General features: G+C 41.3%; 1 protein-coding gene across 9 annotated transcripts in view; it reads left to right on the top strand.

Annotated features, from left to right (window-relative positions):
- ZNF385A (zinc finger protein 385A) overlaps positions 1 to 27,465 on the top strand; it is a 165,206-nt gene that overhangs the window by 36,143 nt on the left and 101,598 nt on the right. For 2 of the 9 annotated variants that reach the window (XM_026714709.2, XM_087925377.1), the window contains exon 2: positions 23,007 to 23,191. The exons of 1 other annotated variant lie outside the window; for it this stretch is intronic. In XM_026714709.2, the coding sequence (XP_026570494.1) occupies positions 23,007 to 23,191 (185 nt within the window). Of the gene's footprint in view, positions 1 to 7,092; positions 7,501 to 23,006; positions 23,285 to 27,465 lie in introns of those variants that run through there. 6 more of the 9 variants (XM_087925381.1, XM_087925378.1, XM_026714707.2 and 3 more) reach the window with 5 other exon arrangements.

The raw sequence follows: 27,465 nt of genomic DNA, 5'->3' as shown, positions 1-27,465 counted from the left end.
TGGAGCTTAGAAAGGATGAGTGGAGTTAGACATGTCTGACTTCATCCTGCTTCTGCATCCTGACTGGCCTGACTGGTGTCCTACAGAAAAGGGAGAGCAGCAAAGCTGGAAGACTCCATCAGTTTGTTTATCAGTAACATGTCAAAACAAGGGCCAAAGAGGCAGGATAAGGATTAACAATGGGACAGCAAAATCATATGATTACAGTACAGTTTTCTGTCAATTTGAGGATTAGTGGATAGGATTTGAACTCAATGGGAAAGGCCCCGTGATCCATAAATTACTGCAAGGCATTGCCTTCTGTTGGACTCAGAAAAAATATAGCACATTAATAAGCAATATTCAAGAGTTCTTTCTGAGTCTGGATTAATATTGTGTTTATGCAAAAGGAATACAGGTAGTCCTCAACTTACGATTGAGCCCAACATTTCTGTTGTTAAGTGAGACATTTGTTAAGTGAATTTTGCCCCATTTTACGACATTTGTTAGGTGAATCACTGCAGTTGCTAAGTTATTCACACAGTTGTTAAGTGAATCTGGCTTCCCCCTTGATTTTGCTTGTCAGAAAGTTGCAAAAGGGGTCAAAAGTCACTTTTTTCAATGTCGTCGTAACTTTGAATGGTCACTCAAAGACCTGTTGTAGGTTGGGGACTGCCTGTATTGGAATCCATGAGATTAGAATCGTTTTACATTTGCTCAGAATATGGAAACAAGAGGACATTGAAAGTGAGCAAGAGGGAAGTCGGTAGGACCATGCAATGGGGGAAAAGAGAGAGAGAATTCCATCCTCAAAGAAAATGCCACTATCTAATAAGTCAATAGGACTTATTAGATAGTAAGCACATATATCTTCTGAGCCCAGGTGTTTTTTTCAGTCTTTCACTATATAAAAGTATATAGAAGAGAAAGTTGTTTGTGTATGATAGAATTGTTTCCGCAATGAGGGAATCACTTATTGTTTACAAATTGGATGCCTCCTTTACAGGCCACCCTGTGTGTGTATATGTGCATGTGCTTGCATGTGTGTGTGTGTGTGTACCTTTTTTTGAAGAACAAGAAGAATCATTTCTGGTCAGTTGGTATATATACATACCAACAAGATGCACATATGTAGTTATGAAAGATGTCATGTTAATGTGGGGCAGGAGGGAAATCTTGCGGGCACTGGAATTTGTTAAAAATAATGACAATTTTGAGAAACTGTGTTCAAGATTTTGGGACTGGTTTACATCCTCTTCCCCATCCAATCCTCTTTTTGTGGAAAGAGATACCCTTCTTCAAAGCTATTAAAGTAAAATGTGAACGGAGATAGATAGATAGATAGATAGATAGATAGATAGATAGATAGATAGATAGATAGATAGATAGATAGATTATGTGTCATCAAATGATTGTTGACTCTTACAACCTTGTAGAATTTTCTCCAGGACTATCTGTCCCCAGCCTGGTCTTTCATGTGCATCTAAATGCTTCACCTTCTCTTTCCTTCCATCTTTCCCAGTGTTACAGATTTCCCCAGAGGGCTGGTCTTTGAGGCAAGTTATTTGTGCCTTGATTGAGTCCTCTGGCTTGATTGGTGCTCTAAGTCTTAGTTTTCTTTAAAACCTGGACTCTTCTCCAGCAGCAAAACACAAAAGCATCAATACTTTTTCCACCCTGATTCTTCAGAGTCCAGACAAAGGAGGGGGAAGGGAACATACATTTCGTAGATTGAGGCGATTCCCATCGTTTTCTGAATATTTCTCCTCCCCACCCCCTCTATTTTTCACCCAGCCTTGGAAAATGATTCAGGGGAATTCAGAAAGTTGTTTATTGTGTTATGGTGATCAAACTACTGTCACAGAACTGAAATTCAAACCTTTGCAATTGCAGTACAAAGAAGTTGGGCCCCCTCTATAGCTCTTGCCATTGGATCATAATCAATCAGAATAGAGTTGGAAGGGACCTTGGAGGTCTTCTAGACCAACCCCCTGCTCAAGCAGGAGACCTGTACCATTTCAGACGAAGTGGCTGTCTAGTCTCTTTTTAAAAACCTCCAGTGATGAAGCACCCACAAGGAGGGAAGCTGTTCCACTGGTCCTCACTGTTAGGAAGTTTCTTCTTATCTTTGATTTCCCTCCATCGTTTCTTGTCCAGCCTTTAGATGCTTTGGAGAATAAGTTGACCCCCTCTTCTTTGGGGCAGCCCCTCAAATGCTGGAAAGCTGTTATCATGTCACCCCGGTGCTTCTCTAGACTTTTCTCTTCTAGTTATTGCTTTAACTCTAGGATCCTACTTATCCTGGCCTGCCCTCCCATTATATGGTGAAGCAACTAATTAGAACCTTTTTGTAGGTATGTGGTCAGTAGGATGGCCTCACTGTGAGGCAAGACAGCATCACTGGCAATGAATGTTGCATTGCTTTCTTATCATCTTGTCGTAAGTTATCGTCAGCCTTCCAAGCAATAACCTCCAAAACAAAGACTCTGAGACTAGCATTTCCTCAAAGTTCCATTTTATTAGAGATGTCATATTGGCACATCTGGGAAAACCTGAATCTGAGAGTTCCGAGTTTTTCCCCACACAAAAGAAAGTCAAAATCCATCCCCTGCACCCACAAGTCCATCACATGGCCCAATCATGTCTTCCTCCTGACTGGAGACTACCTCCAGTCACTCCCTTCCAGGTGCAGGGCAATTGTCCTTGACTCCCAGAGAAAGGAATGTTGTTGTGGCTCATCTTTCACCACTCCTTGCAATCCCCTCTCCCGCTTTCCCAGGCACTAAATGTGGCAGCCTCGAAGCTCCAAGGGAAAAATGGCTTCCAAGGCTGATAGTTATCTTATCTCATCATCTCATCTCCATGCAGCGGAGTATTTCTTTCTTCCCCCGGTTTAATATCAAATGTTCCATTTCAGGCACTAAACCTGGATGTAAATGTACTATAGATGTAGATCTTTAGGCAGTAAAGATAAAGAGTTGAAAAGTTGATGAATGGTTGTTGACATTTCAAAATTTTCAAAAGACCAAGTGGGAGAGATAAGCAGCACAGAGACTCAGGGAAGACTGTGAACGAATCATCCAATTCCAGAACTGAATTGAAGTCTTGTCATTGGCCCATAGCATTCCATGGGCACTGATCAAGGACCTTTTCTACTCTAAACATGCATAGCACAGTGGTAGTAACCTTGGTTCACTTTTATATATAAGTAAATGTGTGTGCTCTCCCAAATTCTCCCCTCCCTCCATCCCTCCCACACCCCACTGTCTCTCTCTCTCTGCATATGTGTATTTATATTTTTAAGTGAACTGCTTGTCAAGACTGTGTGAGGATTGGAAATATTTGGAGAGCGATGGGCCAGCCCAAACAAAACTTAGCAAGAAAGAGAGTTGGTATAATTTGCAGTTATCTGTGCTGCTTAAGATGTAATGGCCTTTCCTTCTCCTACCCCCATCCGCCTAAGATTGCAAGGAAAACTATTTGAGGGGCTGCCCCAAAGAAGAGGGGGTCAACTTATTCTCCAAAGCATCTAAAGGCAAGGAAAACTATTTTGCAGTCAGAATTTTCATCTCTTCTATGACTAATCCTTTACTTCAACCACATTTCCCTTTTTGCTTCTAGAATGTGCCTTAACTCACTTTCATGAGTCATACATTCCCTTGTGACCTCTCTTTTATGCCACAGACCCATGTTAGTGTCCCAGTCCATACTTGAACTTAAAATATAGCATTAAAGGACTGTTTCTCCCCTCCCCGCAATAAATATCCAATGAACAATGGTACAATCTGACGCATTTTCTAATGTCAGATGTCCCAAATAATTCCTGAGCAGTGGGGAAGGGGGGTGATGACCAAGCAGAAAAAGAGTCAAATCTCTTGACTGTTACATAGCACAGTTCCTACCTACCATACTAAACCTGGGTTCAAGGGAGCGAAACAACAGACAAAGAAGTGGGTTGCCCCGTGAAGTCGCAAAGAAAACACCAGCTTATGATGCTCTCCCATTGTGCCTCTCAACAGTTCTCTGAGTCACTTCTGAACAGGAATTTACTGCTCATCCAGATGTTGCTTGGACAGTCAGTTATTCAGAGTCATCCAAGTCTCTGAAGGATTGACTTGGTGAACTGGAGAGCAGGGTACTCTCTCTCTTTGCCAGCCGGCAGTCCTAGCCTTGGTAGCCATTCCCCAGAAATGCCAGACGAAGTGAGTTCTGACAGATGGTTAGGTCTACCCAGGTCTAATTGTTGGTTAAAAGCACTACCTGTCTTAGTGCTGTGATAGGCAGATGGTTTTCCTCATGGTTGGTGACACTAAGAGGGTGGAGGTAGAACAGAAAATGAGGAAACTGTCTTTCTGACTATAAGCCAGACCAGAGGCAATGGGGAGTGGCAGTGGGGACACTAAAACTGATACAAAACTATACAAAACTGACTCACAAATGAGAGGAGCATATTTAAGTGAGCCACAGGGAAGAAGACCCTTGAAAATGCATCCTTTCTCTGATGGGAGGTGAAGATGACTTTCCCACCCTGGTCTCCGTGGATCTATAATTCAGTTATCTGTCAGCTCCAGGTCTGAACCTTTGCATGTGGTTCCTGCCTCCATTGTTGCCATTTTTATTACACTACAGGGATTATGTCCAAGGCTCCATGTGGTGGAATGTAGTCTGGAGTCCCCGACAAGAGACAGGAAGGGCTGTTTTCCAGAACACAAAAGAATCAGCAGAAACTTGAAGAGTGCTAAGACAGTTCCTCCCTGGTAGTGTGCAGAGCATATCTTTAGTTATGCCAATAGTTGCTCTTAGAATTTGAACATACAGGCACCTGCCACAAAACACCCCACACTTCACAATTGTTGATAAGAAAGACGAAAAAGTCTTGATAGTTGAACTGGCCACACCTGGAGGCAGCAGAATGGAAGAGATAGAACTGGAGAAGGCAAAACATAAAGACCTGCAAATAGACTGTGGCAAAAGAAAACAAAGTACCTAAGGCGCCTTGGATGCAGCCCTAAAACAACCCCTTGAACACACCATGGGCATTGACAAGTTCACCATCGGTCAATTGCAAAAAGTGGCTTTACTTGGAATAGCTCACATGCTGCGATGATACTTCTCCTTGAGTATGTTTTTATTAGGTTATAAAGTATTATAAAATACAAAAGCAAATAAGAGGACAGGGAGAGGGAAGGGAAAGGGGCAAAGAAAAGTGAGGAAGCGTAGGGAAAGAAAAAGAAGCATTGACTTCCGACTCTCTCTCTCTCTGTTGCAGTACCAAAAAGGCATTAACAACAAATCACAACTTTTTGTTTTACCATAATACTATGAATCAGTCATTTCTACAAAAGTCTGTCAGTCTAATCTGTAAAACCCAGAATCAAAAGTTTCATTCTTTTCCACGTCAAGCACAAAGTTCAGAAAAGGTTTCCCCATCCTGCGATGATACTTCTAACACCATCAAAATCTGCCTGTCCCAGGTCATCAGAAATGACTCGACAGGTAGACAAAAATGCCAATGCTTTGCTGGCTGAGGAATTCTGGGAGTTGAAGTCCACAAGTCTTAAAGTTGCCAAGGTTGGAGACCCCTGATTTAGAGCTATGAAACTAAAGTTCCGTCACTCTCAATCCAAGTTCTGGATTGAGAGAAATTTAGCTCATCCCAGAAGGCAAGAGATGAGCTACAACTTCAATCTCGTTCCTTTGATTATTTATGAAATTTACCTCCTCCCTTCTAATTCAGTGCCCAGTTTTCTCTTGAAATTGGGGGAAAAGCTGTCTTTGTGTTCATCTCATAGACTGTTATACCCCATGCAAGAGCAAAGATGTACTAAACAGGAGCCTGAATCATGAGATTTACAACTGGTGCGGAGAGATCTAATACATGTAACACAAAAATGTACACAGCACACGCTACCCTTTGGTATCAATGTAACGCTAGCCTTTAACTCTCCTAAATGTACATTCATCCCTGGGCATCCATAATTCACAACCTCATAGGCAACATTCCCCTGCATGTACAGCACAAACAGGCACCACTGTTGTCTCTATGCACATATCGCCCCTTGTTTGGGGAGGCGATCTGCCTTCCTCTTTGACTAGTTTGTCCCGGGCTTCCTGCTTGTTCATTAGCCAGAGGAAGCAGGAAAGCAACTTTTGCTGAATTTGGGGTTTTTTTTTTTGTTTCAGGGGTCTTTCTTGCAGTCTTTTGCGCCAAGAGGTGTGGCTTGTTGGCTGCTCCCCTCCCAGCACCTGCTTTCCCACAAACAAAGGCCTTTTGTCTCACCTGTTTTCCCCCCTCCTTCTTGACCACTTTATGACCCAGCCAATAACACTGAGGAGTAGAACTCCTCCAGGTTTGCATCTGGGGTGGGTGGGGTGGGGGGAGGGGAAAGAGAGATAGGGGACATAAGCTGTTATTGTTTGGGGTTGCGGAGTGGAAAGAAGCGAGTTCAACTCCCTGCTCTTCTGAGATTTTGAGAACTGCCCAAATGCGTTGCTCTGCTCCTTTCCTGAGCACTGTGTAGGATTTTTGTCTGGAGATCCTGGGGGAATATGTACTTTTCTTAAGGGGTGATGTGTGCATAGAAACAAGAGCAGGGCCTACATGTGGAGGTGAATGTTGCCTGCGAGTTTGTGAATTATGGATGCCCAGGGATGAGTGTGCATTTAGGACAGTTGAAGATGTGTTATGTTGATAGCAAAGGAGAGCGTGTGCTGTGCATATTTTTGTGTTGTGTGCATTAGATCTCTCTGCACCTGCTGTAAATCTCATGGTTCAGGCTCCTGTGTAGTATATCTGCACTCGCACATGTGGTGTAACTGTCTGTGAGTTCCTAAACCAAGGCAAAGTATGATATTTCCATAAATTTCCTTGTAGGTTTGGCAAGATGCATGCTTCTCTGGGTGCCAGAGGGACAGCGGCGGAGGGAAATAAGAGACGGGGTGGGGAGAGAGATTGCATGTGTATCCTATGTGTGATTGTTATCAAGGTTGTTTCTCTGGCTTTGAGCCAGGCCCCATCCCACTTTGGAAACACAGCCAAGACTTGGCTAAGCACTCCACCCAAGCCCAGGGACAAACTCAATTATGCTTGGATTTCATTCCAGCTGCAGCTTTTCATGCAGAGACCTGCCTAAGGAGAAGAATAGTTCTCAGATATGGCAGGACGAAGGAAGAATCAACTCTGATTAACAGAAGAGGATGGGAGAAGCTTATGAGGCATGCTGGGAGCGAGAGTATTTTAATAAGCTTTGCCCTACACGGGCACCGGCAGCAAGGGCAGAGTTAACTGTTGGAATCCTAAGTAGATCAACTGGGCTGACCCATTTCAGACTGAAGGATGGAGGAGGTGGCTCACATTTTTGGTGTTCCTGCTTATAAAGCAGTGGGCCTTTGAAATGCTCTCTGTCTGTCACTGAGTCGGCAGAAGACTACAGAATATCAGGATGAAATGGGCTGCCTCCATCGCTGGTCCCTATCCTGCCTCTTTTACCGCTGTTCCCAACCCCTTGACTTCCTTCCAAGGTAATGGGTGAGGAAGCTTAAGAGATTCAATTCACCTTGAAGCTGCCCTTGGACTGGGTTGGAATAAGGGTGGGGGGTGTGGGGGCGGAAATGCTGCTTTAGCATAGGACATTGCTTAAATTTAAGACCGTGTCATTGCTGGTCTGGAAGAAGCTAAAGTTATCAGTATAGGGATAGGGCAGAAACAAGATGCTGTGTGGGTATGTTAAGTCAAGTTTATTTGCAAGAGGAGGAGAAGCTAGTCTCCCATACTGCTTCCAATGATTAGAATATCTGTAGGTCACAGAATAAGCTGAGCTAGATTTTTTTTTTTTAAATCTCTGATGCAATCACTTTTGCACTTTTGATTTTACTTTCAAAGACATCCTTAGAGGAACAATTATAAAGGCAACACCCTGCTTGCAATTTCAAGTAATAAAGTGCATTTTGTTTCCTTGTGCAGACCCCCAGGAAGGTTAGGTGCACAACAGAGGTGGAAAGGATACGGGGAATAGTATTATAGAGACTACAGCACTTCATTTCTTATCGTTGGTGGGGATGATGGGAACTGTACTTTAACATCGTCTGGTAATCCACGGTTAGGAGAGGCAGTTGGACAATGTGGAGGATTAATGTTAGAGGCAGTGGTGATAGCTCTCAAAAATACCAATTGCCAGGGTTAAATATATCAGCCTCGAGTCAATTGCTAGGAATTATTCCCTTTCGCGTTGCCAAGAATTCCAGGTTCCATAAACTCTTAACAGAGATTCCTTATTCCTGGCCAGCCTTCCCCTACCTGATGCCTTCTATTCCAACGGTTCTGCCAGTTTTGGTGGTGGGCACATCAGGTTGAAGAATACTCATTCCGGATCTTTTGACTCTGGACACATGGCCTCCTTTACCTTTGTGGCATGCCTGGGGTTGACTTCTGAATTGACCACCCTAGTTCTGTGCCTTGAAACAAGCAGCAGTTATCAAGAGAGGAACTGGTTTGAATGCTAATCATTTCTGCCTATGGAGAGAGATTTGGTCAAGGAGAGCCTGGCCCCAGCTGCCTGCCTCTTCTGTCTGATTTGCCCCGTTTCACTTTGTGGCATGATCTTGGGTTGCATACCGGAAAGTGGAGTGGGAGGGGTATGTGTGTATATTGTGAGATGTTTTCATTTCTATCTATCTGGTTCTCATTGCTCTCCTTCTTTTTTGGAATGTATTCGGGCGATCGTTTCATTCTGAGGTGGCGGTATTGTTTTCCCCTCTCCTGCAAGGCCACCCCCACCAACCTGTCCCTTTTCTGCACACGCTCTTTCTCCTCCGCTGCATGCTTGTCCCACTTTTAAGCATTTTTAATTGGCTGGGCTTTCTGAAGCCTATTATAAATAGTTGGGAGAGGGGAGGGCAGCCTGCTCATGGTGGGGGAAGGGTGGTTTGGGTGGTTTGGGAGGGGAAGGAGGAAGAAGGTGGCTGGGCATTGCTGCATCTGGTCAGTTGCTAGCATCTTTCCTTTTCCAAATGTGTAAGGGAGTGTGTGGATGAGGAGTAGTCACCCAACAAAAGGCCAGGAGCAATTCTTGGACCAGTTAAACGGCTTGTACATCTGTTCCCTGCCTCTCCCAAACCTCAAGCACAACACAAACTGAGATAGTTAGAAGTAACCGGGTATCTGACTGCTTAGCTGCTCAACCCTCCCTAGATGTTGCCACCAAGCTTCAGTGACTTCAATATTTGAAGGGGGAGGGTTGTTTCCTCCCCTGAATTTATGAAATACTTCCTTTGCCTGCAATGGCATTGGAGGCTGAGAATGGCCAAAGGCCACGCTGGCCCAAAGGTTACCTTTCCCATAACCAGGATATTTGAGAAGGTCATCTTCCTATCAGGTAGTTCTCAAAAATACCCAGAAAGACACAAAACATATTGTTCCAATCTTCCCTAGTCTGACATTCCATCCAGAGATGTTGGGGAATTACATTACCCAAAATTCCCAGTCAACATGGTGAAAGATTTATTTAAGTCTGCCTAGCAGTCTCATATCCCCAAGGTGCTTTTTCAAGAGGCAACTGGATTTCTGTCCAGTTGCTTCTTGAAAAAGCACCTTTGGGACAACCATGACCTGGATGACTGAGGATCTCCAATGACCCATAATATTTGGGTCATTCTTAATATTGATATTACAGAAAATAAAGCATGTTAGTTCTCTTGCCTTGCCTGTTCTCATAAGATTTATAGCAACTGCAGGAGGCAGGATGGCATGGGAGAAACTGTGTACGATAGAGAAGGATCTTTCCTCCGGAGTAATGCTGTCCAGAGCTCCCTAGCAGTATTGCAATTAATACAACAATATTGGGGGATCCCATTGCTAGTCCATTGCACGCAGTGAGGTTTGATCATGTGCTTGAGCCTAGAAAATAGGATAGCTCAGCAATTCCTGCTAGGAACTGCTACTGCAAAGCCTTGAAACCTATTTTTTTCTAAAAAGAATGGATTCATTAATGATTGGCTGTTTCTTATGTCGGATTAACAAGGTTCTGAAGAAAATCAGAAAGCTGCCTAAGGCAGATGCATCCACTCTGTGTAAAACTTGGGGGGGGTGGCTTGTTTGTCAGAGAGGTGGGATATTTGTCTCATGTATCACAATTGTGTGTGTAACTTTGTACTGCTGCTACATGTGAGGCTTCATTTGCATTTTGCATATTTTAAAAATAATTTATATATATATATATATATATATATATATATATATATATATATATATATATATATATATATATATATATATATATATATATATATATATATATATTATAAAGAAAAAAGAAAGATTGTGAAAAGATCTAACACACGAATTCATGTTCTAAAAGAAAGGAAGATGCTACACTGATTGTAAATTCAGGTTGTTCTTAGTACAAAATCAATGGGAAATAGATCTTGATGGCTTTTTTGACTTTTTAAAATATCTACACTGATTGGGATCTGAATTTAGATGTTTGACATTATGGACAAACAAAATAAAGACATTACACATTGTTCACTAGATATAGTTAACTCTGGAATTTTAAGTGTTTTTCAAAACCTTGCATTATTGTGGGTATTTAAGTTTAGTAGAATGAATATCTCTGTTGAGATATAGTTAATAACAGTAATTTGCTAAATTTATATCCTATGCAACACCTAGCAACTCTGAATGGTTTAGAAATGGTTAAAAGCAAGTAAGAATATAAGAAACACAGAATAAAGAAACAGAGGTAGAGATGTAAAGATGTAGATATGCATATATAGATTGTACATATAGATATACGTATAGCTATAAACATAGATATGAATTTTGCCAAGTTCTTGCAGAATCAGCCAATAGCTACTTACGCTGTATTTGTGTTTTATTGGTCTGGGGCCATAAGTAAACAAATATTTTTTCTCCGATGGGAATTTTTGCTAGCTTTAATATTTAAAGAGAGAAATGGTGAATATTTTTCATCTCTACATTTCTGCTTTAGTTTTCTTTCTCTGCATTTTCACATTGTCATAGCAGAAATTATAATGCCTTTTAACATTCTCCACATCCCCCCCCCCCCTTTTTTTTGGCTAGCTTTTCATTTCTTATGCTTTTTGTTTGTTCAGTGGGAGGGACAATAAGTGGAGTAAAAGCTTTGTTCTGTTTGCTTTGAATATTCCATTTTTTGCTATTGATACATATTTCTTAAGTAATTTCAGCTTTTGAAACTACCCAGTTTGGTATAGTATCTAGCATTCCTTATTCTTCTAATTCCCTTTATAAAACAGCCGTATTTCATAAATATTTTTTTTCTTTCCCCTGTGTTGGTGGGTACAAAAAAGAAGGAGCAATAGAAAGAACACTGTCCAGAAGTGGAGTGCTATGAGTTTAGTAGCTAATTTTAAAAATAAGAGATATTGATATGACAGATGTTACTCTTCATCAAAAGCCACTTTCCATCACCCAGCTGTGCTTTCTGCTTTCTTTGTGTTCCAGAATTTGTATCTCTGTCAACATTCTTCTTCTAAATTGGTTGGAGCTGGTTCTCTGATGCAGCAAGGCAAGCTAACCTTTATCTAGTGATGCCATGTAGGTTGGTGAGAGATACTGTAAAAATCAGAGTTGGTACCAGAGATACAGCAAACAGATAAGAAATTGATAAAAAAAAAATTATAAACAAATTGTTTTGAAAGGGATTTTTTTGGATTCAAGATCTAGAATCCTGATGAAATGTGATGGATTGCCTTAGCCAGCTTCAGTATCTAAAAGAGATTGGTATCTTGTGATTTCCCAAGCATTAGAAGCTTTGTCCAAATGATAATGCTAGAAACCAGTAAAGCAAATGCTATCCTGTGTGGGTGTGAGGATGCCTTGAAGGGAGTTATTCTCCCAAAATTCCATGAGTTGGTTGCCTCAGACAACAGATTCAAGGCCCTACTATTACAGAAGGATAAAAGATTGCAAGATTCTTTTATGGAAGATCCCGAGCCTTAATATTAATTTCATTTAGGCTTTGTGAAGTAATCTTTTATTTCTTCTACATGTGAGCAGACAGGAAAGCCTTGTTTGGCATTCCAACCTAACAGGTACCAAGAAGATGATATCAACCAGTTCTGGTCCTGTAAGATACAGAGAAGTAAAAAATGTCAAATTAAAGGCACAGGTTGCTGACAGGGAGAACGGCATCTCATTTCTAGCATCAGCTTTCTTAAAAACAAAATCCCAAAATTGCCTGGCAGTTTTCTAATTACAGAACCTTGTTGAAAAGCATTCTGCTTTGCCTTCCTGACTGTACACAAACCCAAATACACACATACCCTGCTGTTGACACCCACACAGCATAGAGTGCCATCTTTTATTGATGTTCTGCTTGGCTTCGTTGAAAGGAAAACATGTTTGTAGTAACATAGACAGATGGCAGTGTTTTTTTTCCCTTCTGCTTTTGGTTGGCATGATGGATCAAATCTCAAACTCCTCCACCTTCATATTTAGGGAGATTCCTCTTGCAAAGCTTCTTGCCAAACCATTTGTGATAGTGGGCGGCAGACTTCACTGTTCGTTTTTACAGTTATGCTTCATTGGCCTACTCTGTAGAAGATTACTCACAAATGATTTGTTGGGAATATCACCCTACATTTGAGAAATACTCAGAGGATTAATTTATACTGTGGTAACAGGAGCCATATATATCAACACCAAAGTGAAGTTGCAATACCCGGTCTATATTAGGTGAAAGAGGAGATATTCTTGGTGAAATCATGAAATATGCAAGAGACTTTGTGCTATGGAAATGGTTTTCTCCATGCTTCTTTCTCAGTAACTCCTGCTTGGCTTCCAAGTCTATTTTACAACTCTAGGATTTCCTAATCAGATCTTAGTTTGCTTAGTTTTGCAAGTTCGGCTATGGTTGCCTGGGGATGTCTCAAGAGATGGGCAGAGAAATCTATCATGTGTGCACTGCAGAGGTGCTATTCAGCAGGTTCTGACCAGTTCTGGAGAACCAGTAGCGAAAAGTTTGAGTAGTTCGGAGAACCGGCAAATTCTACCTCTGACTGGAGATTTTACAGTATTCTTCCCCCTCCACGCCCACCAAACCACGCCCACAGAACTGGTAGTAAAAAAAATTGAATCCCACCACTGGTACACTGAATCTCTTTCAAAACAATGCTTGAAATGCAATTTTAAACATATTTAATAGGGAATAATTCATAGGCAGGTTTTCAAAATAAACCAGAAAATTAAAAAGTAAAAGTAAATCCAGAATATTGGGCAGTTACCTTATAGATTATAATTAGGGGTTCCTTAGATTTTTAGAAACCAGATCCCCCCCATCAGAGATTTCAAACCCAGCTGGAAATCCTGGGGCAGTCAGAAAACTATAGGACATTCCTTCCTCCTCCCTCACTTCTAACATCCATGTTCTATATTTTATTTATTAAGATTTTATAGCTGCAGAGTATGAGAAGCAGTGGAAAAAGAGGGACCCAAAGCCCACTGAATTGGGGAGAGACCTGAAGCAACCCTGCCTGCTATACATACACTCTTCTCACAACTTCAGAAAATTTGGCAGGACAGACAAGTTCAACGCTACCATTAGTAATTATTAGTAATGCCATTAGTAAATGCTATCATTTTAATAGTTGGAATTCAAGATGGAAGGGACCATTGGGCGCTTAATTTTGGGGAAATCAGAGTGTGAGGCAGAAAATTAAGGCTAAGTAGGAAGGTATGGTTCTGAAATCTTAATTTTTTTAGTGATGCTCATTGAAAAATAAAATGTTGGAAGCACTAGGCACAAGCCTTTGGTCCATCAGCTGATATGTTTGTGTATACACGGGTGATTTGAAATCTTGAAAGGTCTTGATCTCTCTGTCTCTCTCTGCTCTTCTAGAGAGATTCTCTAGCTCCCATTCTGGAGTCTTGCCAGGGTGCTGCTGGTTAAAAGTCAATAATAAGCCACATTAAGCCCTTACACTATCCTAGTCCTCCCCAGCAATTATACCAGGGTCAGGCCAGGCACGGCAAGGACACCGAGAGACTTCAGGGAAGCAGGATTTCTATGCTGACTGGGAAGAAAGAATTGAGAAGGGTAATCTGGTGTTATTTTGAAGTGGCATGGTCCTGTTTTTTACCTGAATAAACATGATTACAGGGGAGAGAACCTCTGGCTGGAAAGGCTGATCGATTCGGCTTCTTCCCCATGTAGAACACAACAGAAGAAGTAGCTGGACAATGGGTCTTCAGATCCATGTGGTTGGCTCCTTTCATTGCCTTTTTTCAGAGCTCTGTTTGGCTCAGATAAAGATTGGATGTGTATATGTGAAATAGGGGAAGAAGGTAGATTTATACAGAGCTGGAATGGTTTAAATTCATTTGAAAATGACCACAGGGCGGGACTATTTTTAGACATAGGAAATGCTAGATTGAACCACCTCCCCTAATCTGCCTTTTTTTAAAATAAAAAAAAAGTTCTCCATTGTTGCTAGTTATTTGGGGGTATCATGGGGTGTTCTCAGGGATGAGACATTCTCTCTGTCTCCCCAATCCTCAGTCCCTGCAGGGAAGGCAAAAAGCCAGTTTACTCATTAGCTTTCTAAAGATCCTAAATAGTGGTACCAGCTCAGACATGCAGCCGGAGTGAGAACAGTGCATTTTGCCTACAGTGGAGGGAGAATGTGAGGAGATGTGGGGAGGAGGAGGAGGAAGATGTCACTTGCTAACCATCAAATGCAGCAGCAGAAGAAGGAGAAGCATGAGGAAGAAATTTTGATGATCTCTCTTCCCCTTGATCTCCCTCTATCAGGCCGCTTTAAGACAAGTACAACTTGGGTGGACATCTAAGTGACAAGCTTGTCCATTCTCAGCCTCTTTTGCTGTTGTTGTTCATTCTAATGTCTTTTAATGCACAGTCAGAATGACTTAGAATATAGCCATTCTCCAAAGGGATAGTTATTTCATGGCAATTTTATGGGTTTTATGTTATTATACTTCAATGCTGGTCAAGAACCAAAATAAATATTGATTTTACCCGTCTCCTCTTTAATTTTGTTGGTATTGTGGAAAGGCAGCTTCAAATGTAGTAACACTCATCAATCTTCCCTCTTATACTTTTCTTCCCCCAAACATTTCTATATACCACTTCTATATACATTTCTTTATACAGGGATTTCTATTGACCCAGTGTCCTCTGAGGAGAAATATGATAAATATTTAGATTACAATAAGCCAAATATGAGTTGATTACAAAGAAATAAGTATGAATAACTGACCATGTATAGTTAGACATAGAAATGTCAGTGAGAATGAATTATAAAAAAAGAGGAAATATGAAGACTTTCAAATAAGGAGCCAATGAATGTGAAAAAGGAAAGTAGTTGTGATGCCAATAATGGCTGATACATTAGGTGTCATACCCAAAATCTGAAAAGCACTTTAACACAACAGAAATGGACAGAATCTCCACATACAGTAGAACCTCGGTCACGACCGTAATCTGTTCCATGACTTCGGTCACAACCCGATTTGGTCATGACTGGAGGTGAGACTGACTGCGAATGCACGTAAAAAAATGCAGCGGAAGGGCAAATCACCGCAGCAGTGTTTGATCACCACCTGAGTATTTGTTCGCAACTAGATGCAAAAATTTCCTGATTTTTTTTGCCATCACCCCATTTGGTCATGGTCAGAAGCATTCATGATCAGAGGTTCTATTGTACTAATGACAAAAAAAATTGCACATATATATTACAATGATATCCTGAGCTATCCTAGGTCCTTGTCAAAATTCAGTCAGAACTATCCAATAGACTCTGTAAATAACATGATTAATAGTAATAATATCACAGAGCTTCCAGTGAACCCCTAAGATAAATTAATGTCTCTCAAGAATAGAGAGACACTTTGCAGTTAAAAATGGCATTCAAATGTAGGTTTTGGGCTGCTGGAATCCCTCCAGAATAAGGAGAGATTGCAAGATTACCCACATGTACTCCAGACAGCTCTTTATGAGCAGACAGCAAAAACTGCATTTTTGCAGCTGGTTTATAATCAGCTGGGAGTTGTGAGATTAGATCATGCTTATAGTCAGTACTGTCATCTCTGCAGACTCTAAGTTTGACTAAGGTTCATTTCTTAATCACTTTGGATTTAATTGTGTTGTTCTTAAAGATTGAGAAGCTTTAGCTTGGGAAGTTTTCTTCAATATATTAAAGTTTTATCTACAACTTTAAAGATTTGGATTAAACATTGTGAGCGTGAGGAATATACAGCAAAAGTATGACTAATGTTGGTTTTTAGAAAGTTTTAAATGTATTAAGGGGTTTGATTTAAGACTTGGTTAATTGAAATAATACTTTCTTGTGGGAAATGTTTATATTTCAAAATAACTGATAAGATGATTTTGAAGGTTGCACACGAGAGGGCACCACATGGCTATTTTTAAAGGAGAAGGTTTTGATAAATGGGCATAGGAAGTTTTCAGAATTATTTACCTTTACAAAGGAATCAGGAATCACTAAGAGGATCACTGAGAGAGGACACAAAGAGATTCTGAGAAAGCAAATGTTACAATTTATTTTGATGAATCCAAAAATACTTCAGAGAAAAAGAACGAGTATAAAATAGTATTTGATCCAGGCTAAAATAATGGGGTGCGATTTCTAATAACGTTCAATGGGTTTTGTTTTGTTTTTTACTGTGGGTGCCTGATGATGTCTTAAGGATTTTGTTTATTTGAAGAGAGAAAATGAGATACGTTTAAATAGAAATGTAAATATAAATATAAAAGGGAGGATTTGAATTGGGTTTACTAGGTAGAGTTTGTAATGGTTATGTTGTCATTTCTGATAATCCTTAATAGATTTGCTGATTAATATGAAGAAATTAGCTTTTAGAGATAGGTTTTTAGAGAATGGGATGAGTTATGAGGATGAAAAGATATTTGGTTTTACTTTAAAAACTAATGATAAGTTGTTAATGTTGATTATACTTGCTGGGGATGAAGAGTGAGGTTTGGTTTTTTTCCCCTTTTTTTATCTTTCTGCTCTTTAATTTTTTAAAAAATATATATTTCTATACTATGCAGATAATATTAGTCTTATCTATATTAAGTTCCATAGAATTATTTAAAAAATTGTAGTAATAAAAATGCTTCCAGATTGTAGTCTGTTTTCTGTAGATATAGAAGGAGGAGCTGTCTGCTTTCACACAAGCATTCTTTAAAACATTGCTCAAACTTTTTGTGTCCTTGAATTCTGAAGAATGCAGAGGTGAAAGGAAGGAAGGAAGGAAGGAAGGAAGGAAGGAAGGAAGGAAGGTCTGTGAGGCGGTGCTGGCGTGCAAGCAGATTATGCCTTAGCTCTCAGGACAATTCCTTCATGTATTAATCTGTCTTAACTGACCTCAGGAATCCTATTATTAAAGGTTTTGTTGCAAATGCCAGCCTTTTCATCTGCAAAACACTGGAGTGTTTTAACATCCTCAATATTTGGAGTGCCTGATGATGGTGGTGTTTTCCCTAAATGTGTGTGTGTGTGTGTGAGAGAGAGTGATGTGAAATGCATGCATGAATGGTCTCAATTTTTATCACTGTGCTTGCTGGAAGGTGTGGTAGAATGGAATAAGAGCCTGGAGAGTGCAGGACAAGTCTGTAGAAATCCGCCTGTCCTGTCATAATTCCTCTACTCACAATAGTATTCCCTATGCCTCCGGGCTCGAAATTTTTGGGCCTGAACAACCTAAAACTGCACCACCTGTAGTTCGCAAAATTGTCTGCTATAACATCTCGCCTGTCAACAACTTCTTCAGCCTCAATCGCAATAGTACACGGGCAAACAACCAATACAAACTCAAGGTAAACTGCTCCAAACTTGATTGCAGAAAACTTCAGCAACAGAGTGGTCAACGCCTGGAACGCCCTACCCTGCAACGGTTGTTACAGCCTCAAACCCTCACAGCGTCAACCTCAAACTGTCTACCATGGACCTCACTCCATTCCTAAGAGGTCCTTAAAGGGGGAGTGCATAAGTGCACCAACGTCCCTGTCTTACTGTCCTCATTTATCTGTATTTACTTCCTTTGTTCATTTTTATGTTTATACTTATACTTGTTATCTTGTACATGCTTGACAAACAAACAAAGAAATAAATACATACATAAATGAAATAATCTGCCTACTGATCTAGAAGGAACAGAAGTTGTTGTATGGGTGGAAGCAGCAGCATGACAAGAAGAAAAGGAAAAGCAACAATGAGGCTCACATCTAGACACAACTGAAATATTTACTGTAAACCCTTGGACTATCAGTTTCTCCAAAAGGCCCAGTGATGTAATATCTCATGCTTTGTTTTCAGTAGTCAGGACAGCACAAGGAAATTTCTGTCTTCTTAGAGAAGATGATACAGAGGAAGTAGGACCTGTTCTCCCAGGTTGTCAACCCATTGCATGAAAAATGTAGTTTAGACTCAGGACTTTTCTGGTGTGTAGAGTTTTTCAGGCTGATTTGTAAAAATCCCCCACTAATGTTCTAGAGTAAGGATACCAATGCAGCTTGCAAAAGCCTACATGACCACAGGCATGAGACCAGCAGAGATAACAAAGAAATAGCTAATTTTTCTGATATTTTATTGTTGACCTGCATTATTGCAGCTTAGACCTACTTGGTGGTCCCGCTTGGGATTCCAAGTATAGTTTCCCCACCTAGAAATACTGTGGCTCCTTTGGTAGAATCTTTCATGAGGACTATCAGCTTGTGGCTAACTTTAAATAGGGATGGGAAAGTGGTGAAAAACTTCATTATCCTTTCTGCAGATTTTGAATGGATCCAGCTTTCCAACTGCTTCAGCACAGTAGCTGTTGAGTCAGACAATCCATACCTTGCAGTGTTCTTGATCTGTTTCTAGAGCTTTGTGCCTAAAATTAGTGAGTCCGCCACAGCAGAAAAGCACAAAATGGCATGTGGTTCTGTTTGTTTTTTTTAAATGCTTCTTAATCAGGGGCAACTAAATTATTTTGCTTTCTGAGGTCGAGGGCCAAAGCATCACCTTCTCTGATCGAAGTGCATTATTTTGACATCTTGGGCAGAATGATCTCGCAAGCAGCTGTCTTCTTTTCTGATAGTAAAGACACCATCGTCATCAATAGCAGCAGCAGCAACAATAATAATTTTCTGTGTTTTCATGGCTCCTCTGAGGCTGCCACCTTGCTCTGCCCAGTAATTGAGGTGGCTCTCTCTCATCCCTGTAATGATTTGTGACAATTTCACATAATGAGTAGCGGAGGACACAGAGAAGGAAAGGGGCCAATTCTCAGAAGGCAGCAGAGAATGAGGAATGGACTGAGAGTTATTGAAATGGCAGTGCTTGGAAAGAAAGATTCAGTGTAGTCAAGAATCTCAAAAGCACTGTTTCCCAACCCTGGTAACTTTTAGGTGGACTTCATCTCCCAGAATTGGATGGCTAGGGAATTCTGGGAGTTGAAGTCCACCTATCTTAAAGTTGTAAAGTTGGGGAACCCTGCCGTAGAATATGATTGCTCTTTGCCGACTACACAAGCTTGGCGATTGCTCTAAGGGTATGTGATATATCAACCAAGAAACAGAAGTTATACTTTTAATTGATGCACCACCTGGCTTGTCATTAATATATTTTACGCTACAGGTATTTTACACATGTAAATAAATGTACAGCCTCTGCAAGATCCCTTCTTCTCAAAAGAAGAGTTTACAATTCAACGATGCTGTAAATGTGTGATCTTTAGCCAACATTCTTCAATCAAAATATTTTAGTGGGTTAAGCACAGTGCCTTCAATAAAGGAATTTTCTGAAATGCTTTTACTGTACACAGTAAAGATGCTTCTTTCTGGCACTTGGAGGCCTCCTCCCCTCTTCACCCCACCTTTCTTCTGTTTTTCCATACCCTGCCCTCTTTTTTTTTTCTTATCACTTTGCTGTTCAGCGAGCTTTTTTATGGAGGAGCTAGAGATGGGTCCTTGCATACACACCTAAAGCCATATTGTTCACATCAGCATCATGACGGCAGCAAATGTTTACCTATTTTTTTCTTACACTGAAACCCACTATAATAAGAGACGAGTGTATGTCTGTGTGTGTGGAGGAGGGGAGGCAGGGAGAGAATATCAAGTATATAATGGCAACTATAAGAGCTAGTAAATGGCTTTTCAGGGAGCTGTAAAGTTCTTCCTTTCCATTCTTTAACTTAACATCCTTGTCAATTTCACTTCTTAATGAACCTGCTTTCTCCATTTGCTGTGGAGAATGGAAGAAAGAGCATATACCCTTTCCGCTACCTTTTCCTTGGGTTCTGGATAACCAGCAATTACCAAAAATGGTTACTTAGGCAAACAAAGAGAGAAAGAATACCCTTTTCCAGTAGTTGTTTGAAAACACCACCCACAGCTACTGCACATTATACTGAATTCTCCCCAGTTCCACAAACGAAATTAAGGGCACACCATTAAGTGCTTTAGGAAATAGGCTTTTTCGCTGGTGTAAAACGTTGTAGACATCTATGGCTGGCCTGCTTTTTTTTTTTTTTTTTGATAGAAGAATGTCTTCTTAATAGACTATAGATACAGGTTTCATTTATTTTCTGGTTTTGGGAGTTTGGTTTGAAGAAAGACTGCATTTGTGGAGCAGCAGCTGTTGAACACATGCAGACAAACTCTTTTTGAGTGCAAATTGTACTCTGCACAAGCAGCTGGTTATTTAGATTTTTATTTAAAAACTAAAAAATACTGTGGAATGGGACAACTCGCCACAGCCAACTCACTGCAGCCAACAGACCACGGCCATCTTGCCACAGTCAATTTACCATGGCCAACTAGCTGCAGCTGGTTCACCGCAGGACAACTTGCCATGGCCAACTCTCCACAGGACAGCTCTCCAAATGACAAATTCAACAGTTCAATTCAACAGTTCAATTTAATTATTCAAAATAATGAAAACATTGTTTTAGTTTTTGTCATTCACATTGCATTTTGTCCCTCCTCTGGCATCCTTTCTTTAATGATTCTATTCCACCATTTCTTCTATATTAGTGTAACTCATGTCCTGTGGCGAGTTGGCCGTGGTTAGTTGACCATGGAAATTTGACTGTGGCAACTTAGTTGTGGCGAGCTGCCCTAGGCCCAAAATATCAGGGCACTTAGGAGAAACTATTTTCTTTTTGCAGGGAATGAACCTACATGTCACTAGTAAGACTGCACTCTTTATATCAAAGGCCATTTCCAAAAGGATGGAATATTTAGATCAGATTGGGCTTAACTGTAGGGATAAGGGCTTATTATGAAACATGTCCTGTTGTTTGCTTTGTATCTATTTGTAATATTTGAATTAGTTTAATCAGAGCTGGTATTCAGCAGGTTCTGGCCAGTTCTTGAGAACCGGTAGCGGAAATTTTGAGTAGTTCGGAGAACCGGCAAATACCACCTCTGACTGGCCTGCCCCCATCTATTCTCTATCTCCAGAGTCCCAGCTGATCGGCTTTGGTTGCCCTGCACAGGAGAACGGAGCTGGAAAGCAGGTTATTGGGGTGGGGGGGAATGGGTTTTTGCAGTAACCTTCCCCTGGAGTGGAGTGGGAATGCAGATTTTGCAGTATCCTTCCCCTGCCACGCCCACCAAGCCACACCCACAGAAATGGTAGTAAAAAAATTTGAATCCCACTACTGAGTTTAATATTTTTGATATGGTCAAATGACTAAATGAAGTTCTGTTCTTTTATTCTAAGACAGTTTTCTCCAAAGCCAAGACTTATATAGTGCTGAGGGTTTGATGATGCAACTTTCAGGCAATTTTGATTTCTAGGATAAAAAGCAGGCACCCACAAAACCAGAATCATAAGTGATGTCTGTGTGGAATCTCATGAGTCACATATTGACATGATAACGCCTATGCTCAGAAACCCAGATATGATTTGGGCAGACAGCGCATATCTGGAAGCCTGAAGGTGCCGTTCTCATGTTTATTCTCCCAGTAGGTTGGTGTTTATCAGTGGTGGGATTCAAATTATTTTTACTACTGGTTCTGTGGGTGTGGCTTGGTGGGCGTGGCAGGGGAAGAATACTGTAAAATCTCCAGTCAGAGGCGGTATTTGCTGGTTCTCCGAACTACTCAAAATTTCTGCTATCGGTTCTCCAGAACTGGTCAGATACCCCCCCTGGCGTTAATGCATTTGTACAGTTACTTCTTTCCTGTGGGATTTGCTCACTGATGTACATTTTCTTAATACTCCTTAAAATTCTCACTGTTTTGCCTTTTGGCTTATATATATAGTAACTTAGGTAGTGGTACCAGTGGTGGTGGTTGATCCTAGAGTTTGATCACATGCTGTTTGTGTATTCAGAAATAGAATTCTAATCCTTGTTGAGTCAGAAAGCCCAATCAGACCAGTTGTTGATTTTTGAGCGAACTGAAGTTTTTGTGATAGTAGATGGACTCATGGCCTGCAACTGGGTATTCATATTCATGGCCTGAAAATTTTCACTACTATTCAGACACTCTGGCTTTCTTCATCAGTTCCACCTTTCTCCATTGTGATCATAGGGACTAGGAAGACATTTAAATCCTATGCAGGTAATTAAATCAACACAGTGCATTTAAAAACTAAGCGACTTCAAAATTTATTGCATTTCATTCAGTTAAATGCCACTAAGTTCAGTTTGGTAACTTAAATAAATGATTAATATAAATTATCCAAACAATGGAAACAAATTGGATGGTTGCATACAGGGAACGATGGACAAACCAATTTCCCAAATTGATAATAATACTGAATTCAGGTTTCAGAACATGGCTTTCTAACTGCAGATCTGAAATTCTGAGGACCTGGGATGGTGTTTGCAGGGGTCAGTTTGAAATGTTTATTGCTATAGGCAATTATTCCATCATGTTGCAGCTGGTAACAACTCGAATCCGTGTTCAATCCCAAATCCTAATCTCTTGTTCTTTGCACCTCACCTGCCTTTCAAAACCCCCTACTGGAGGGCAACCTGCTTATGCTTCTCCTTGTCTCTCCTTGCCTAGGCAGCCTGAGCCGGGCAGGTCCAATTCCTGCAATCCTGCGCCCGCCACCGGCCATGATGCAGCCACCCTTGGATCTCAAACCCTTCCTCTCGTTCCCCGTGGAGGCGCAGCCAGCCGTGGGTCTCTTTCCAGGTTTCAACACGGTAAGGCCGTGGCTGCTTCCATCCCAGGAGGTGCAGGCTCGGGTAGGACTGTTTGTATAACTCCTCCTACTCTTCTCCTTCTCTTCCTCTGTCCCCACCTGGGTGATCTGGATACCTGGCCCCTGGGAATGCCAGGTGAGGCCCCCAGAGTCTGTCATTTGAGGGCGGGTTTGTGTTCAAATAAGTTCCTTAGACCTGGAGTTCTTAATGCAATCATCTCTGCTCTTAAGTGTGGTTCCTGCTTCATTTGCCTTTCTTAAGCTAGCTATGCTTGCAAGGAATCATGAGAATTTGTGATGAACAAACGCAACACAGCCAGAGAATAATAATGAGTTCCTTTATTAGCTGCAACTTTGCCCCCAATGACCCAGTTACCTTCCTGTCTGGAGAAAAAACTCTCCCCCCAACCTGCAACAGCCTTTGGCTGCAGATATTCCAATCCAAACATTGTAAACAGAAAACTTTAAATTATAAATCCAACAAGGCAAAATAAGGTAATAACTCCGGCAGGGCAAGATAAAGAGTTCCAAAAGTGAAGTAACACGGCAGTAAATCAAACTAGTTGGGAGGATGCCAGGAACTGTGATTACAGCAATCAACATTACATAAACTCAGCAATTGTTCCTGATAACCACCCCACCCATCTGCCTCTCCTTTAACTCCGTCCCCAAGTGTGCCTTGTGAAGGAATCGGGGCCCTTTCCTCCCTTGTAAAGCACACGACCCATGGTGCTTTCTTCTCCGTTCTTCCCTGTGTGACCTAGGATGAGGAGGTCTTCCTCTGAGCCCCCTCTTTCTTATTCTACGTCTTCCCTGCTCTGCCCAGCCTGACTTTGCCCTTCCCCAGTTTCCTCAACAGCCAACGGAGCCCCTCTCCTGCTCCCTGATGGCTGTTCATCTTCCTCCTCTGATTCAGACTCCGATGGGCGCATGACAGGAATTACAGGCTGTTTCCTACCCATCTGGACAAACCCTCATTTGGATGCTTCATTGCATGCTCCTGTCAGCTGACTCAAGGATGTTTCACCCATTTTGTCAGGATAGAAACTGCTTTCTGAAAGTATTGTACCTGCAATCCAGCTGAGATTGTCTTCTCTGCTCTTAGAGTAGGTTGAGGTGTTTCCCCACTTAGATCAGAGGTGGGCTATGAGTAACTCTCAAAATTTGCATTGCGACTCTCATCATCTTTCCCTGTTGGTGTGCTAGTTAGGTCTGTGTGAAGTTGGCATTCAGAAATATCTGAAGGGGTTCTCCAGCCTCATTTAGGACTTATTGGCTCTTCAGACCCTAGTGGAGAATGCAGTCTTGCCTGCCACACCAGGAAAGAATGAATAACTGGTGGACAAAACCATTTGGTGACGAACATTGCACCAGCTTGAAGAAAGCTTAGCATATATGCAGGTTTTTGGAGATTAGCTGCAGAACTTGAGTGCCTCTGATATCTTCAGCCCATACATTTTGATAGCTACTTATCCTATAATCAGTCCACTTCTGAATCGCTACAGCATTAGAATCAAAAAGACATAGCTGGAATTTGCTGTCGCATAGAGAGGTTTGATTGCATAAGAATATTAATTAGCGATTCATGCTCAGATCTCTGGAGGAAGAAGGGACATTTGGTCAGGATTTGAGATGTGATAAGTCTAGTCAAGCAAACACTCTCCAGAAGGGCTGGAGTATGGTTCCCATCAATCTGGCCAACACACTAATTGGGCTAAGTGAGGTGATGGAACTTGTAGTCCAGCCCAGGTGAAAGTCACTAGGTTGGAGTTCACTTGTTTTGATTTATTTGGCTGTGTTGGGGTGCCCTCTGCTGGTGACAGTAAGAAACCTGTTGGCACTGTATAATTGCAGAAAATGCAAATTAAAGACGATCCTCTGGTGACTTGGAGCCTTTCCTCACTTCTATTTAACCATGGCACAACAACGTATCCTTAGAAGCATCCCTTTTCTGCCAGGCCCACATGATGTTACCCGTCGCTAAGCGAATCTGGCTTTCCCCATTGGCTTTGCTTGTCAGAAACCAGCTGTGAAAGTTTGCAAATGCCAATCACGTAAACCCCCTGGGAGGCTGCCGCTGCTGAAAATACCTTGCTAGTTACCAAGCATCTGAATTTTGATCATGTGACTGTAGGGATGCTGCGACACTAGTAAGGGTGAACATTGTGTGTGTGTGCGTGTGTGCGTGCGCACGCTTCAAATTCTGCCTAGCTTCTTTTGAATTCTAGGTAATCTCCCCCTCCATATGCTAAGCAGGGTTGGTCCTCCTTAGCTCTCAGTTCACTACTACTGCACCTTGCTGAGATAATTCCTGTATCAAAACAGGAAAAGACTCCTTCAAGGCAAGCCTGTTTCTTTGTGAATCGATGGGACGCATCTTGGTTATTTCCTTAGCAGCCGTATCAGATGGCATCTTTCTTCTGGATGGGGTCCCAATATGTCCCTACAGTCCTGGAATTTCTGGTGGCCTCCCATCCAAGGGTGGTTTGGCACCCAACTTAACTGAAGTGCTGTAACCTCACTGAGCAATTCCCAATTTTGTACCAGATTATTACAGGACCAGCTGGATACTGTTCTGTGTGCGTAATTTTTATTTAAAAACTTTTAAACCAGAAGATTAAAAACTAACCCAAGCTAGTATAGAGTAAGGAGAAAGGAACAACATGAAGGAAATCAAAGGAAAAGCAAACAGTGCAAGAAAAGGGGGGGAGTTTATGAAAATTAGAAAAGAAAGAAAAAAGATATAAAGAAATGGCTTTTGATATTCTTCCCAGCAATTATAATACAATTGTGTTTTAACTTCTGTCTGTAAAGTTAAGTCATGATATTCTTCTTTCTATAATTTATCTTATCATCCAAAACATTTTTTCCATTTTTATGCAAAAGGTCCCTAAGAGGCTTCTAATCAGCATGTAAATATATATAATGTCTTTTTTCTAATCAGAGAAGTCAATTTATCCATTTCAGCACATTCCGTCAACTTCACCAACCATTCCTCCATAGTGGTTAGTGTTGAATCTTTCCATTTCTGTGCAGATCGTTGCTATAATCATACACTGAAACAACCTTCCATGGTTTTTTTCCTAACTATTAATCCTAAAAGGAAAAATGCTGGCTTCAGTTGAATATTGATCTTTAAGATCCTCTGTACCCATGTATGTGTCTGAATTCAAAATGTTTAAGCTGTTTTACACATTAACCAGACATGGTTAAATGTCCCTTCTCATTGTCTCAAAGGTGCTTTTCCAAAAGGCGACTGGACTTCCTCGGTTTTATTCTTTGAAAACATTTCACTTCTTATCCAGGAAGCTTCTGCAGTTCTGATCCAAGAAGCTTCTTGGGGGAGAAGCAAAACGTTTTCCAAGCAAAAACAAACAAGAGAGTCCAGTTGCATTTTGGAAAATAACTTTTGGGACCAACCATGACCAGGTTGATTGAGAATCCCCATAGACATCATCTCTTCACGCTGTTCACATTTCCAACGTACATTGCTGCAAGCAAGAAGCTCATTGCCTAGACCCCACATTCCCACACGAAGCGGTGACACCCCAGCCCTGCCCCACAAACCCCACACTACCAAGTTGGGGGCGAGTTCTTGTCTACCTTTCCCTTTGGCTGCTCGGTTCATACTTTGAGCACAGAGAAACAAGACCGCTCAGAGTCTCCTGACTGATGGTACTGTAATTATTTTTACCAGATTATTATGTGACCAGCTGGATGCTGTTCAAGAGGAGCTGGGTGAAGCCGGACTTTATGCAGTTAATCCCTTGGCCTTAATCCCTGTGTCATTTTCTTCTGCTGCTGCTATTGCTCATGGAATGTTATTTGGTGATAATCTGGCCCAGGGTATTGTGTTGCCCCACCCAGCCCTCAAATGGCACAAATGCCATTTCCTCCCTCCCTCTCTCTCTCTCTCTCCCCTCCTCCCTCTCCCCTTCTCTCTCTCCCTTCTCTCTCTCCCTTTCCCTTTCTCTCTCTGTCTTTTTCCAATGGAAGATAAATGTTCAACTCTCTGCAGTATCACGTGTCTCTTCCCTCACATCTGGGATATATTGAGTGGCTGTTCATTTATTTAATACATTGGGGAGGCCTTGGGGGCTCCTTCAGAAATTCTCAGTTGATAAGAGCCACTTGGGGACGTCTCGATTACGGGGGTGGCATTTCAATGAAGAGCTGTGTACATGTGTGCATATATATATATTTTCACTGCTCAGAGTTGAATTAGCTTGCGTCTGACAATCATGGAGTGAAGTTTGCCTATCTCTTGGCATTCTGCATTTGAGTGGCTGAGACTCTGCAGATAATTACATCAGTGTT

This window comes from Pseudonaja textilis, chromosome 2, assembly GCF_049901715.1.
Source record: "Pseudonaja textilis isolate UNSWEBS1 chromosome 2, rPseTex1.2, whole genome shotgun sequence".
Taxonomy (NCBI): Eukaryota; Metazoa; Chordata; class Lepidosauria; order Squamata; family Elapidae; genus Pseudonaja; species Pseudonaja textilis.
The sequence above is the reverse complement of the archived record's forward strand: the minus strand, read 5'-3'. Positions and strand labels throughout refer to the sequence as shown.